Source organism: Oppia nitens, unplaced genomic scaffold (genome assembly GCF_028296485.1).
Source record: "Oppia nitens isolate AA-2021 unplaced genomic scaffold, nextdenovo-longstitch-racon4-pilon3 scaffold28_pilon_pilon_pilon, whole genome shotgun sequence".
Lineage (NCBI taxonomy): Eukaryota > Metazoa > Arthropoda > Arachnida > Sarcoptiformes > Oppiidae > Oppia > Oppia nitens.
This window is the reverse complement of record NW_026533208.1, coordinates 278,018-290,399: the sequence shown is the minus strand read 5'-3', so window position 1 is coordinate 290,399 and position 12,382 is coordinate 278,018. Positions and strand designations below refer to the sequence as shown.

The 12,382-nt window shown below is 31.7% G+C and overlaps 3 protein-coding genes across 3 annotated transcripts; 2 read left to right on the top strand and 1 right to left on the bottom strand.

Annotated features, from left to right (window-relative positions):
- The first annotated feature begins 1,698 nt into the window (after positions 1–1,698).
- LOC128954524 (ras-related protein Rab-40C-like) lies at positions 1,699–3,312 on the top strand. Its single transcript, XM_054300112.1, has 4 exons — positions 1,699–2,346; positions 2,461–2,625; positions 2,690–2,747; positions 2,846–3,312. Exons 1-4 carry the CDS (start codon positions 1,927–1,929, stop codon positions 3,235–3,237), a joined length of 1,035 nt encoding a protein of 344 aa, XP_054156087.1. The 5' UTR covers positions 1,699–1,926; the 3' UTR covers positions 3,238–3,312.
- Positions 3,313–3,425: 113 nt separating this feature from the next.
- Positions 3,426–5,219, bottom strand: LOC128954525 (uncharacterized). Its single transcript, XM_054300113.1, has 6 exons — positions 5,135–5,219; positions 4,582–5,052; positions 4,393–4,494; positions 4,226–4,318; positions 3,965–4,108; positions 3,426–3,879 (listed from the first exon to the last, which is right to left on the bottom strand). The coding sequence occupies exons 2-6, from the start codon at positions 4,939–4,941 to the stop codon at positions 3,565–3,567; spliced, it is 1,014 nt and encodes a 337-aa protein (XP_054156088.1). The 5' UTR covers positions 4,942–5,052; positions 5,135–5,219; the 3' UTR covers positions 3,426–3,564.
- Positions 5,220–6,074: 855 nt separating this feature from the next.
- Positions 6,075–10,553, top strand: LOC128954521 (DNA excision repair protein ERCC-6-like). The gene is made up of 6 exons (XM_054300108.1): positions 6,075–7,317; positions 7,391–7,967; positions 8,036–8,233; positions 8,329–8,742; positions 8,843–8,953; positions 9,046–10,553. Exons 1-6 carry the CDS (start codon positions 6,461–6,463, stop codon positions 10,531–10,533), a joined length of 3,645 nt encoding a protein of 1,214 aa, XP_054156083.1. The 5' UTR covers positions 6,075–6,460; the 3' UTR covers positions 10,534–10,553.
- Positions 10,554–12,382: the final 1,829 nt, after the last annotated feature.

Here is a 12,382-nt window from a genome sequence, read left to right as displayed (position 1 = left end):
ATTAAATACAATATTTGTTTTTAATTTTTATAAAACAAATGTCAAACAAAAACAATAATAACAAACAAAACAAKCGATGAATTTCATTCAATATAACTATTAGTATAGCAATAGTGTTGTCATTCAAAATAGAGCGTTCAATGTATAGGTATTACTACTACCGGTATATAACTGTATATAACTTTTTTTTTTGTTTTACTTGTAATTTATTATWTAWAAATATTTTATAATAATAATAATAATTTAAATTTATGTCCAATCAATCAATTATAATTAATAAATTGTTTTTTTTAATTTTAAAATTATATTTGTATTATATATCATATATATATATATATATATATATACAATAAGTTTAGTTTTTAATCTATAATAATAATTATTATTATTATTATTATTCAAATATTTCAACAAAATTATRATTAGATGACACATATATACATAGGATATAAAGTGTTRATAATAATTATAATAAAAACTAAAAATTATAGATTTWAAAAAATATATATATTATAAATYTATAAATTAGGGGTACTTTAAAAAAAACAAACCATTGTCAATGGATCAATAAGTTTTTAGAAAAATTTCTAAAAAAATCAATAAAAATCATTGTCTATTATAATTGTATTATACTTTATACTGGTATACTTTTTTTAAAAAACAAATTATGCAAAACTTATCAAACAATTGTATGTCAATTATATAATAAACATATTTTTTTTTCTTTAGCTAACCTTAATTTATCGATAATTTTTTATACATTTAAAAAAATAAATAAATTTAAAAAGTTATTGTATTATAGTTACTAAAAATATACCCATTATATATCAAATATAAATCATACTAATAATAATAATAATAATAATTAAATACCGGTAACACATAAATCTATTGATTGATTGACTGATTTAACTAAAACCTCTAACTATTGTTATTACATTAACCATAACAATACACATACAAAAWAATAAWAATAATAATTGATTTTTAATAAAGTATTGAATTAAATAAATCAAATAAAAAACTTTTTTATATTTAAAAAAAATAATTTTCAAATTTTCAAATTTTATTTGCATTCAATTCAATATTTTGTTTTTTTTAACACATTAATTGCATTAAATAATTTTATACTAAAAATAAACTTTTAGTATACAKTGTAGAAAAATTTAATGAATTTTTAAATTTTTTTTTTTTTTTTTTTTTTTGGTAAATGAATAGCATTGCCATCTGTACAGTACTGACCGTCACTACAAATATATATACAGTACTGTATGTTTGAGTGGAGAGTCAGAGCACACATACACTATAAATAATACTGTATTTTATATTACATTACAAAAACTGCATGTATTTTGACATCCATTGCATTTTGATTGAGTCGTCACTTACTGTAAAATATTATAATCAATAAAAATACTATACATTACACTGTAATCAACACAACAACAAAAAACAGTAGTAATAAACAGTATTATTATTATATTAACGTTAAATMTATTACTTTGAAAAACAAAATAATAATAATATTTTTAGTTAATTAATAGTTATGTCATTAAAATCAGTACTGATTTGCTACTGATTTGTCTCAATAATAAAAAATAATTAATTGATTGATTGATTGATTTTTTTGTTGTTGAAAAATCAATAGTTTTATAATTAATTAATTAATTATTATTTTATTATCAATTGTTTAACAAATATATATCGTGTCCACACATTTGATGCCAACAAAAAAATTAATTTAGTTTTGACTAAAACTAATGTAATCATCAAAATAATTGCCAAAAAATTATTATTATTGTGTCCACTGTTGTTGTTGTTGCGCGGGGGGTATTGACCATCGATGATGATAATAACAATAATAATAATAAGTGACATCATCACCATCAACAACAGCAACATATGATCCGTTAATACCTAAAAACAATGGACAACTCGTTTGGAAGTACCACTTCTTCGTCATCGACAGCGACAACCGATGCATTGCTAATGTCGTTGATGTCGGCGGCCAAGAGTTACGATTATGTATTGAAGTTTTTATTGGTCGGCGATTCGGATGTCGGCAAAGACGAAATACTGAACAACTTGGACGAAGACAATTCGCCGCTGTCGTCGACCAGCGAACCGTCGTTTGGCCGAAATCCGGGTGTCGGCTATAAGACAACCAATATATTGCTGGACGGCCGACGTATTCGCTTACAGGTTTGGGACACGTCTGGTCAGGGAAGGTTTGAAACGATATTCCGGTCCTATTCGAGAGGAGCTCAAGGAGTCATATTGGTATACGATATAACCAATCGGTGGTCGTTTTCGGGTCTCAATCGTTGGCTCAATCAAATTGAAGAGGTATTTATCATTTGATTTCATTTTTGTGGTTATATTTATAAAAAACTATTTGTATCATTGATTTTAAACTAATTGTTTGTTTGATTGATTGGTTATTATCATTACCATCGACAGCACATTCCAGGAGTGCCTAAAATCTTAGTCGGAAATCGGCTTCATTTGGCATTTAAACGACAGGTCAGCGAATATACGGCTCAAACCTATGCCAACAAACATAATATGACATTCTTCGAGATTAGTCCGCTCTGTAATTACAATATTAGAGAGACCTGTGCTCAGGTATGTCTTGAATTATCTTTAATTTACAATAACACTTGTAATTGATTATCAAATGATCCAACAGTTATCTCGAATGGCTCTTCAGCGGAACGGTATGGAGAATATAATGAAAATGAATACCGGTTTGTATTAATGAATTATTAATCCCAAAAATCATTTACCAGATAATATACAGTAATTATATAATGTCCACAAAATCTTTTTATACGGTTCCAATCAGTTCCATCACTGCAAGAACTCTGTTGTCGGGCAATTGTCACCCGAACGACAACCTATAGTATTGAACGACTGCCGCTACCGAAATCATTGAAATCATGTCTGGTATCGTTCTCATCGGTGGACAACAGAATATGGATACCATCGCGACATCAGTATATGTCGCCAAAAGAAAAGAAAACCATTGCCAAGAAGGCTAAAGCCTTTTTCTCGTGCGATAACCTAACAAAAGCATTGTCCACGACATCCATTGCGTACAATACTACTGCATCCATTGCTCATCCGTCGACGTCCACTAATAATCGGTCATTTAGTGGACGACCCGCTGCCGCTCATCACCACCGATCAGATCATCACCGCAACAACAACAGCAACAAGCACTGCACCATTTCCTAGTCCTTCACCACCATTGATATCGTAACAAATATTTTACTCAAACTTTTTTTTAAAAAAACCGAAACAAAACTTTTTGCACATATTGTAATGTAATAAACATTTAAAAAAAAAATCTTATATATTATTAAACATTTATTTTATTTGGAATTAAATAATTATTATTTATTTTAATAAATTTTTTTTTGGTGTTAAATGTGAGTAAAATCTAAAATATTAATATAATTTTTTGAATTGTTTTCTTATAATAATTTTGTTTTGTTGTTAATGTTTTATTTTAACGAGTAGTTAATACAGTGATGGATAGTTTTTTCTCTATGTTTGGCTAACCTATTGGCCACCGAAACCCCGGAGGCCACTCATCGGTGATTGCAATGAATTGATATGTCGCAACTGCGAGGCCAACAATTCCTGACTGCCGACATAATACGTTGCAGCGGTAGTTGGATGCGACGTCTCGACGGCGGCAAACTCGCTGCCAGAGTTGGCCAGTATAGTACAGTGCATCGGCTGGCGGTCCAGCAGCCGATTGTGATATGTTTTACACGCGTTGCGTGCGTCGGCCAATGTTTGGTATACTACCAATGCGGCCGAACTGGTCACTTTGGATGCACTGACCAATGGTCCGATTGATCCGAAAAGATCCTGAAATAAGAATATCAATAGAAATTGTTATTATTTTCTTTAGTCGATGATATCGACAATTATTATTATTATTATTATTATTTACATTAATATCTCTTTGGGTTATCGATTGGTTGAGATTCGAGACCAGAACCGTACGGCTCGATTCGTCGGCTACTGAACTGTGAGCGGTGCGGACAGCTGTCGGTGAGGTCAACACATAGGTTGCGTCCAATGGTCGGGTAATCAGCTGAAGATTACAACAATAACAACAAATTAATCAATTTTATGAGTCTTAAGGCAAACTAATGAGGAGAGAGAGAGAGAGAGAGAGAGAGATAGAGAAAGCAAAATAGTGGACACAAACTTCGGGAAAAATTATCGACTGATTATTCGGTGATACAGTGCTTTTGGTCCCATTTTTGGCAAAATCTTTGCGATTGTGTCTTAAATTACTTGTCTTTATTTAATAAACAAAACATCAAATCAATTAAAAATCAGTTAAAAACTAATTTAAATAAAAAAATTACAAACATTTTGTCTGTTTCGCGAATTATTGACATCGATTTGCGACAAATCGACCATAACTTTGGGAATCAGCTGATTGTTGCGTGTCTTAGTCAATGTCACGATTTTCTGATATATCGGACAAAAAAATTATCGGTAAAAATAAGTGATCAAATCAGTCAATAGTTTAAACTGATCCAAACAAACTAGACATACATTTGTGACTCTTTGTTGCAATGCTTGGCCACCACCGCTGCCGCCACTACTTCTTCGTGCGTTTCGTTGTTGTTGTTGTTCAACATTAGCCGTCCTTCTCGTCGTCTTCAATACGACTTTACCATTGAGTCTCATCCGCTGAACATTGTTTGGACGACCACTTCTTGCAGCAGTAGTAGTAGTATTAATAGTATTGTCTCTATTGGTAATCAATTGTCTCAAATCGTTAACCCTAGTCGTCGTCGTCGTTGTCGTCATCATCTGTCGGCTTGTCATCGGTTTTCTTCTAATGCTTCTCATCTGATTAGACTTTGGCCGCGATCTGAACCGCATATTATTAAGTCGTTGTCGGGCATCCATTACGATGTGATGAGATAATCGCCGGCGAAGTGTCCAATGATGATGATGTCCAACAGTTCCCGTTCGCCGAATGACTCTTATATATATAAGACACGCCTTTTAACAACTGATCTAAAGATGTTTTATAATAATAATAATATAAACAAAGTGTAAATAAATAGTATATAAAAAAGTCTTTTTTAGTTTACAATACATTGCAGACAGTCTTCAGTAGGGATTCTTCAGTCAGTCATATGATTGACACATAAAAGACGTCTTTTTCTGTTGTTCTTCTGTTGTTGTATTGCAAGCAGGGTTTTAAAAATGGCAGGCATAAACAATAGATGCCTATTTTGCCAAATGCCTGCCTTGCCTCTGCCATGCCCAGGGCATCTATTTTCAGGTGGTGACACCTATTATTTTAATTTTTTTATTATTAATTTATTTATAAAAATTGTTTTATCAATATATTTGTTTGTATTTTTGTTTTGTATATCTTTACTTTAAAGATAATATATTAGAAATAAGTATATTAATTGTAAATTTAATTAACAAGCTAAAAAACAGTAAATTAAATTAATTTTATAAATACAGTTGCTTTTTAGCAATTTAAATTGGCAGGCAAATAAAATAGATGCCCAAAATGCCAGGCATTTATGGCATCTATTTGGGCATTGCCAGGGCAGGCATTTATTTCCTTAAAACCCTGATTGCAAGAGAGAGAGAGAGAGAGAGAGAGAGAGAGAGAGAGAGAGAGAGAGAGAGAGAGAGAGAGAGAGAGAGAGAGAGAGAGAGAGAGAGAGAGAGAGAGAGAGAGAGAGAGAGAGAGAGAGAGAGAGAGAGAGAGAGAGAGAGAGAGAGAGAGAGAGAGAGAGAGAGAGAGAGAGAGAGAGAGAGAGAGAGTTGAATGTCTTGTATATTAGGGATTTACCGACCATTTTGTGGCCACACAACAAAAAATTACCGAAAAAATAAAATAAAATAATAAACAGTTTTTGTTTGTAACTGTTGTTAAATAGCTGATCCAATCAAGTGATAAACAAGTTGTTTAAAACAACATTATTATTATTATTATTATTATTATTATTATTATTATTATTATTATTATTATTATTTTGGACTAAACGTGACGTTTATATACAGTATATGTTTGTGACGAAAGTCTTTCACCAAAAAACATAATAATAAATAAAAACGTTTTGTTGCGAAACAATTGAGTTGTTTAGTGATTGTCTTTATATGGGATTTGAAGACTGGATATCATCGATGGTTCAACACATTGGGGATCAATTTATTTGGTGATAATTGATTGTCCGATTCATATCAATCATTTCATAACATAAAACTGAAGACTGAAAACACAATCAAATTATAAAAACAAAACTAAATGTTTGGACAACAAAACTCTTGGAGTGGTTTGCAATCAAACAAATTAATTATCACTTTTTTTGTGGATGTGATCTATAAGTGTCTCAGTGATCATTGAAGTGTCATTTGATTAATTAGTAGGAATTAGAAAAAATCTTCAGCAATAATAATAATGAGTAAATCAATTGAAACAACAAATGAAAAGATGATTAAAACTGAAGAAGAAGAGGTAGAGGAAGAAGTGGCGGACAGCAAGTTGTCGTCGACGACGACGATGACGACGAAAAGGAAGAATAAAAAGACCGATAAGTTGCCGAAGATATCGATCGACTTGAATGTCATTCCCAGTGTCGATGTCGAAGATGACGACTGCGAGCTACGAGGTCTTGGGATCACTGCATTTGATCAGCGAGTCTATGAAGAAAATGTTATGCTTCAAGTGGACAAAGCTTTGGATATTACCGGCGATGGTGTCGGTGCCGGTGGTGGTGACCACTCACAGTCAAATCAGACACAACAACATCAAAAACAGATGCAAAATATCTTAAATCTCGACACAACTAGTGATAATAAAAGTGATTATTTAGTTAAAGATATTAAAACAGAAATTGTTTCGATAAGCGATGATGAAGAAGAAGAAGTCAGTGGCGATAATAGTAATGATATTAAACCGTTTAAAGGTTTGGTTAAACAACTGGAAGAAACAGACGAAGAGCTAAGTGATGATGAGATCAACGATGAAAGACAAGAAATCAATGTTTGCGAAGAAGATTCCGACGATAGAGAATCAGATGACTGGAGACCGACGGCTGATGACTATGAAAGTGATGAACGAATTGATGATGAAGTGGTCGATGAAAGCGATGATCAATTGGATGTACAATATTCAGATGAAGAATATTTTGTTGATTTACCAGAAAGTTTACCAAAGAAAAAGTCAACAAAAATACTTAAACTAAAGAAGACTGTGATTAAGAAGAAAAAAGTCACCGATGATGGCGACGACAAGTGCTTTCAGCGAAGAATTAAGTAATGAATAAAAAAAGAGATAATTTTTGGTTTGTTTTTTTAATAATCAAAGATTTATTTTTTGATTTTCCAGAGAATATAAAAAACAAAGACTTCTGGAGCGACACGAAAACATTCGTCCGGACGGTACTGAAGTCAAAAATCTGGACGAATTGGTAAAACTTGATAACGGTTTTCAGTTACCGAAACGAATTTGGGATCAACTCTATGCCTATCAGCAAACGGGTGTCAAATGGCTGTGGGAATTGCACGGCAACGGTTGCGGCGGTATTGTCGGCGATGAGATGGGTTTGGGAAAGACCATACAAGTCATTTCATTCCTCTGCGGTCTCAGTTTTACCAAACTGAACGACTTTCGTGACACTCGTACCACACTGGGACCAGTCCTGCTTGTTTGTCCGGCCACTGTCATGCATCAATGGGTGGCCGAATTTCATAAATGGTGGCCTTACTTTCGGGTAGCTATACTTCACCAAACGGGTAGCCATTCGGGCAAAAAAGAGACACTGATTCGTACGATCAGTAGATCCAATGGTATACTAATTACATCCTATTCGGGTGTTTGCAGCTATCAGAAGCATTTGCTGCGCAATGACTGGCATTATGTGATACTGGATGAGGGACACAAAATTAGGAATCCATTGGCACAGGTTAGTAGTAGTAGTAGTGGGTTCCGGTAATCGTTTGATTAACCAATTGATTTACTACTGATCCATAGGTGACCCATACCTGTAAATTGTTTACCACACCGCACCGATTGATACTATCGGGATCACCCATACAAAACAATTTGCGCGAACTGTGGTCACTGTTTGATTTTATATATCCGGGAAAGTTGGGTTCGCTGCAAGTATTTACCGAACACTTTTCCATACCGATAACTATGGGTGGTTATGCTAACGCTACTGATGTCCAGGTATGTCTAACTCTACTATAGTTTCACCCAATTAGCACCGGTATGTTGTTTACAATTACTAACAATTACCGACAATATCTTTCACGGATATTCAGATTCAAGTAGCATTCAAAATGGCAACCATATTGAGGGACACAATAATGCCGTTTCTGTTGAGACGATCCAAACAAGAAGTCCAATCAACTCTATTGCTTCCGTCGAAGAACGAACAGGTATTGTTCTGTAAGCTGACAACTGAACAACGAGATCAATACAAGTCGTACATCGATTCCACGGCTGTCAAAGAGATTTGCAAAGGAAGTCATAAGATATTTGTCGGACTCATTAATCTAAGGAAAATATGTAATCATCCGAATCTGTTTCAAGTGAATCCAATCGCCGAACTGAAAGCAAACAAAGACGACATCGAGTTCTACAAACGGTCGGGAAAGATGAGAGTTGTCGAAGCATTGCTCAGGATTTGGTACAAACAGAAACATAAAGTTCTTGTATTCACACAAAGCAGAAAAGTATTTTCAATAAAAAAATCTTTAATTTAATTAAACAAAAAATTAATGAAAAATTGTTTTTTGTTTTATTTTTGTTTATCACCACAAAATCAACTAACAGATGATCTCAATATTGGAATGTTTTCTACATCTCAAAGAATATACCTACTTATTGATGGACGGCTCGACAAGTGTCCAATCAAGACAATCGCTAATCAAACAGTTCAATGAGGTTTGCCAGTGATTAGTGATACAAAATGTATTACCATTTAATTATAAGTGATTTAATGATTTTATTTTTTTTTAATTACTGGTAATTGAAAGGATCCGAAAATTTTTGTCTTCCTATTGACCACACGTGTCGGTGGTATCGGTGTCAACTTGACCGGTGCCAATCGGGTACTTATCTACGATCCCGATTGGAATCCCAGTACCGATATGCAAGCCAGAGAACGGTGTTGGCGCATTGGCCAAAACAAAGCGGTTACCATTTATCGGTTGTTGTCGTCGGGAACTGTCGAAGAAAAGATATATCAAAGACAAATATTTAAACAATACTTAACCAATAAAGTACTGAAAGATCCCAAACAGAGACGATTTTTCAAGACAAACGATTTGTACGAATTGTTTACATTGGGATCCGAATCGAGTGCTACCGAATCGAGCTCTGTATTTGCCGGAACCGACTCCGAAATTAAGTTGTCGCCCAAAGCCAAGAAACAAAAAACTGAAAAATTTTCAACAACTAGTGGTAGGAGTGGTAGTAGTAGTAGTAGTAGTAGTGGTAATAATAATAATAATAATAATAGTCAACAAACGATGAAGAAGTCCGACGAAGTGAAACTATCGGCAGAAAAAGTGGTAGAATTGCGAAATAGAGCGAAACTGTTGAGCAAATTGATTGCTGAAAAGTTTGCAAATAATAATAATAATAACAAAGAGATTACTTTGAGAGGTAATGAAAATAATGATAATAGAAAAGTCAGTGAAGAGAAAACAAATAGTGATAAAACAAAAACAAAACAAAAAGTCAAGACTATCAATGAAGACAACAATAATAATTCAAAGAAGTCGAAAAAAGGGACACAATTTGAGGGAAAACGTATCAAATATTTGATAAAACAAGACGTCTATAAAGACAAGACTACTGAAGAAAATAACGAATCGAAAGCCGATGACGAATACGTACTGAAGAAACTGTTTAGACGATCGAAAGTTCAGAGTGCACTCCAACACGATGTCATTGAATGTTCGTCGGCACCCGATTACGCTATTGCCGAACGCGAAGCCGAAACAGTGGCCAAACAGGCCATTGCAGCTCTGAAGCGATCGCGCGAAACCTGTCTGAATGCCAATCCGTTGACCGGCGTAAAAGTGGCCAAAAAGTTCGGTTTGAAACGTAAACTGAGCTCTGGTGCAACTACTGCCGCTACTACCACCGCCGCCACCACCGACGACAACAAAGTCTTCACAAGTAGTTCACTGATCAACGATATTAAGAGTCGCAATCGATTCGAAACCGAACTCATGTCAGCTGATTCTGAAGAATACAATCAAAATCAACAAGAAGTTCACATCAACAGCGAATACGACACACTATTGTCTGATATCAGAAATTTCATAGCATTTCAGTCGAAAAGAAGTGCCAGCAATGGCGGTGAGGCCACAACTCAGGAAGTGTTGGACGCTTTTCGCGATAAATTGCCGCCAAATCAGAGCGCAATCTTCAAGTCGATGCTCTACCAGTTGTGCCAATTCTATCGAACCACTGATGGTGTCGGTGTCTGGAAACTAAAGCCTGAATTTAGATAATAATTATTTTAATTATATTTACTTTTTATTTCTTATTTATTATTTATATAATTTTATGAAATAAAATATCAAAAATATGATAATTAGTATTTATATAAATACCGGTTAATCAATATGAGTGTGTACTGTATTAATGTCATAAATATCTATTTATATATAAAAATTATTAATATTATATAATATATTTTTAATCAAAGTAAAACTGTTGTATTATCCGAAAAAAACTAATAATTTTTATTTTATATAAAAAAAGATCAAATTGTTTATTATATTAAAAAAAAATCTTTGTTTTTGTGATTAATCACAGATTATTTATTTTTTTCTAGTTATATAATTTTACGCATCAAATAATAGTAATTTTTCTCAAAAACTGCTATTATTTTTATTTGCAGCATAAATATGGGTCAAACATAGTATTGTATAATGAGATTTATGTGTATTTATATATATATATGTATTGCACTTCAAATGTATAATCATTTTCTCTCTCTCTCTCTCTCTCTCTCTCTCTCTCTCTCTCTCTCTCTCTCTCTCTCTCTCTCTCTCTCTCTCTCTCTCTCTCTCTCTCTCTCTCTCTCTCTCTCTCTCTCTCTCTCTCTCTCTCTCTCTCTCTCTCTCTCTCTCTCTCCTAAAAAGTAGGTGAAACTCAACCGGATTTTCAAAATCTAAATGATTGTTTAAACTTGAAAATCACATTAAAATATATAATTTCAATTGTATTGTCTAACAGTATTATCTCTATAGATAAGCTAAACCAACTATAAATGAAACTAAATTTAGCACATAATTACTATTGCAGTGTTATAGTTATTATTATTACAGTATTATTGGTATACTAGTTGTTATATAAATTATTACTCAACACGCGTTTAGTTATTTTGTGGAAAAAACATTTTTGTTCAGAAACTTTTTTTTTGTTGTCAAAAAAACAGTACTAATAATAAATTTAAATCTAATGTCGGATCACTTGAAACATATAAACAATTTATTTACCGTATTTGGCCTCAAGTCTAGTAGTAGTAGTAGTAATAGTAATAGTTTTCATTTCATTATTGCTTTTCATTTTCAATAATAATAAAAAGATAACTTTCATTTAAATGATGTAATACACAGTTATGTCAAATTTAACTGTAATTTTTTTTATAAATCCTGTATATATTTTACTATTTTTTTTGTTTACATATATTTTTTAAAAAATAACAAAACTTAAATTGCAGTATTAATATGGAATATAATATAATGTAATATAATATATTGAATAATATAATTTAATATAATATATTAAATAATATAATGTAATATATTAAATAATATAATGTAATATATTAAATAATATAATGTAATATATTAAATAATATAATGTAATATAAATTATATATTCAAATATATATATATAGTGATAAATATTGTCTATACGTTAATTTATAATTAATCAATTTAATTAAAAGTTTATATATAAATATATATATACACATTATACACATAATGTTGAGAATATTTAAATATAATTGTTATTTTTAAATAACTATAAAAATAAAATAAAAATTTGTAAACATAATTTAGACCCAAAATAAAAATACAGGTATTTTATCAATAAATAAACAAAAAGTATTATCATTTAATAGAAAATTCAATTTTACTTTTTTTAAAGTTATTATTATTGCTAGTCATAGACAGTATACTACTAATGCTAAATATAATACCAAATATATCTTTATTTATTGAAAACTAAAAATATAATTCACTTAACATAACATAATAATTATGACAACTTTCAAGAACTCATTTAGTATTTACAGTTTAGTTAATAATAATAAAAAAAGTTTTTCTGGATTTCAGTGAAATCATA

Excerpts from the sequence above, each read along its gene's own strand:
- LOC128954521 (XM_054300108.1), top strand. The coding sequence starts at position 6,461 with ATGAGTAAATCAATTGAAACAACAAATGAAAAGATGATTAAAACTGAA. Across the intron at positions 8,743-8,842 it reads TATTCACACAAAGCAGAAAA|ATGATCTCAATATTGGAATG; the intron begins GTATTTTCAATA and ends ATCAACTAACAG. Across the intron at positions 8,954-9,045 it reads TAATCAAACAGTTCAATGAG|GATCCGAAAATTTTTGTCTT; the intron begins GTTTGCCAGTGA and ends GGTAATTGAAAG.
- LOC128954524 (XM_054300112.1), top strand. The coding sequence starts at position 1,927 with ATGGACAACTCGTTTGGAAGTACCACTTCTTCGTCATCGACAGCGACA. Across the intron at positions 2,347-2,460 it reads GGCTCAATCAAATTGAAGAG|CACATTCCAGGAGTGCCTAA; the intron begins GTATTTATCATT and ends TACCATCGACAG. Across the intron at positions 2,748-2,845 it reads TATAATGAAAATGAATACCG|TTCCATCACTGCAAGAACTC; the intron begins GTTTGTATTAAT and ends GGTTCCAATCAG.
- LOC128954525 (XM_054300113.1), bottom strand. The coding sequence starts at position 4,941 with ATGGATGCCCGACAACGACTTAATAATATGCGGTTCAGATCGCGGCCA. Across the intron at positions 4,495-4,581 it reads TGCAACAAAGAGTCACAAAT|AAAATCGTGACATTGACTAA; the intron begins GTATGTCTAGTT and ends CCGATATATCAG. Across the intron at positions 4,109-4,225 it reads AGTCGATAATTTTTCCCGAA|CTGATTACCCGACCATTGGA; the intron begins GTTTGTGTCCAC and ends TGTAATCTTCAG.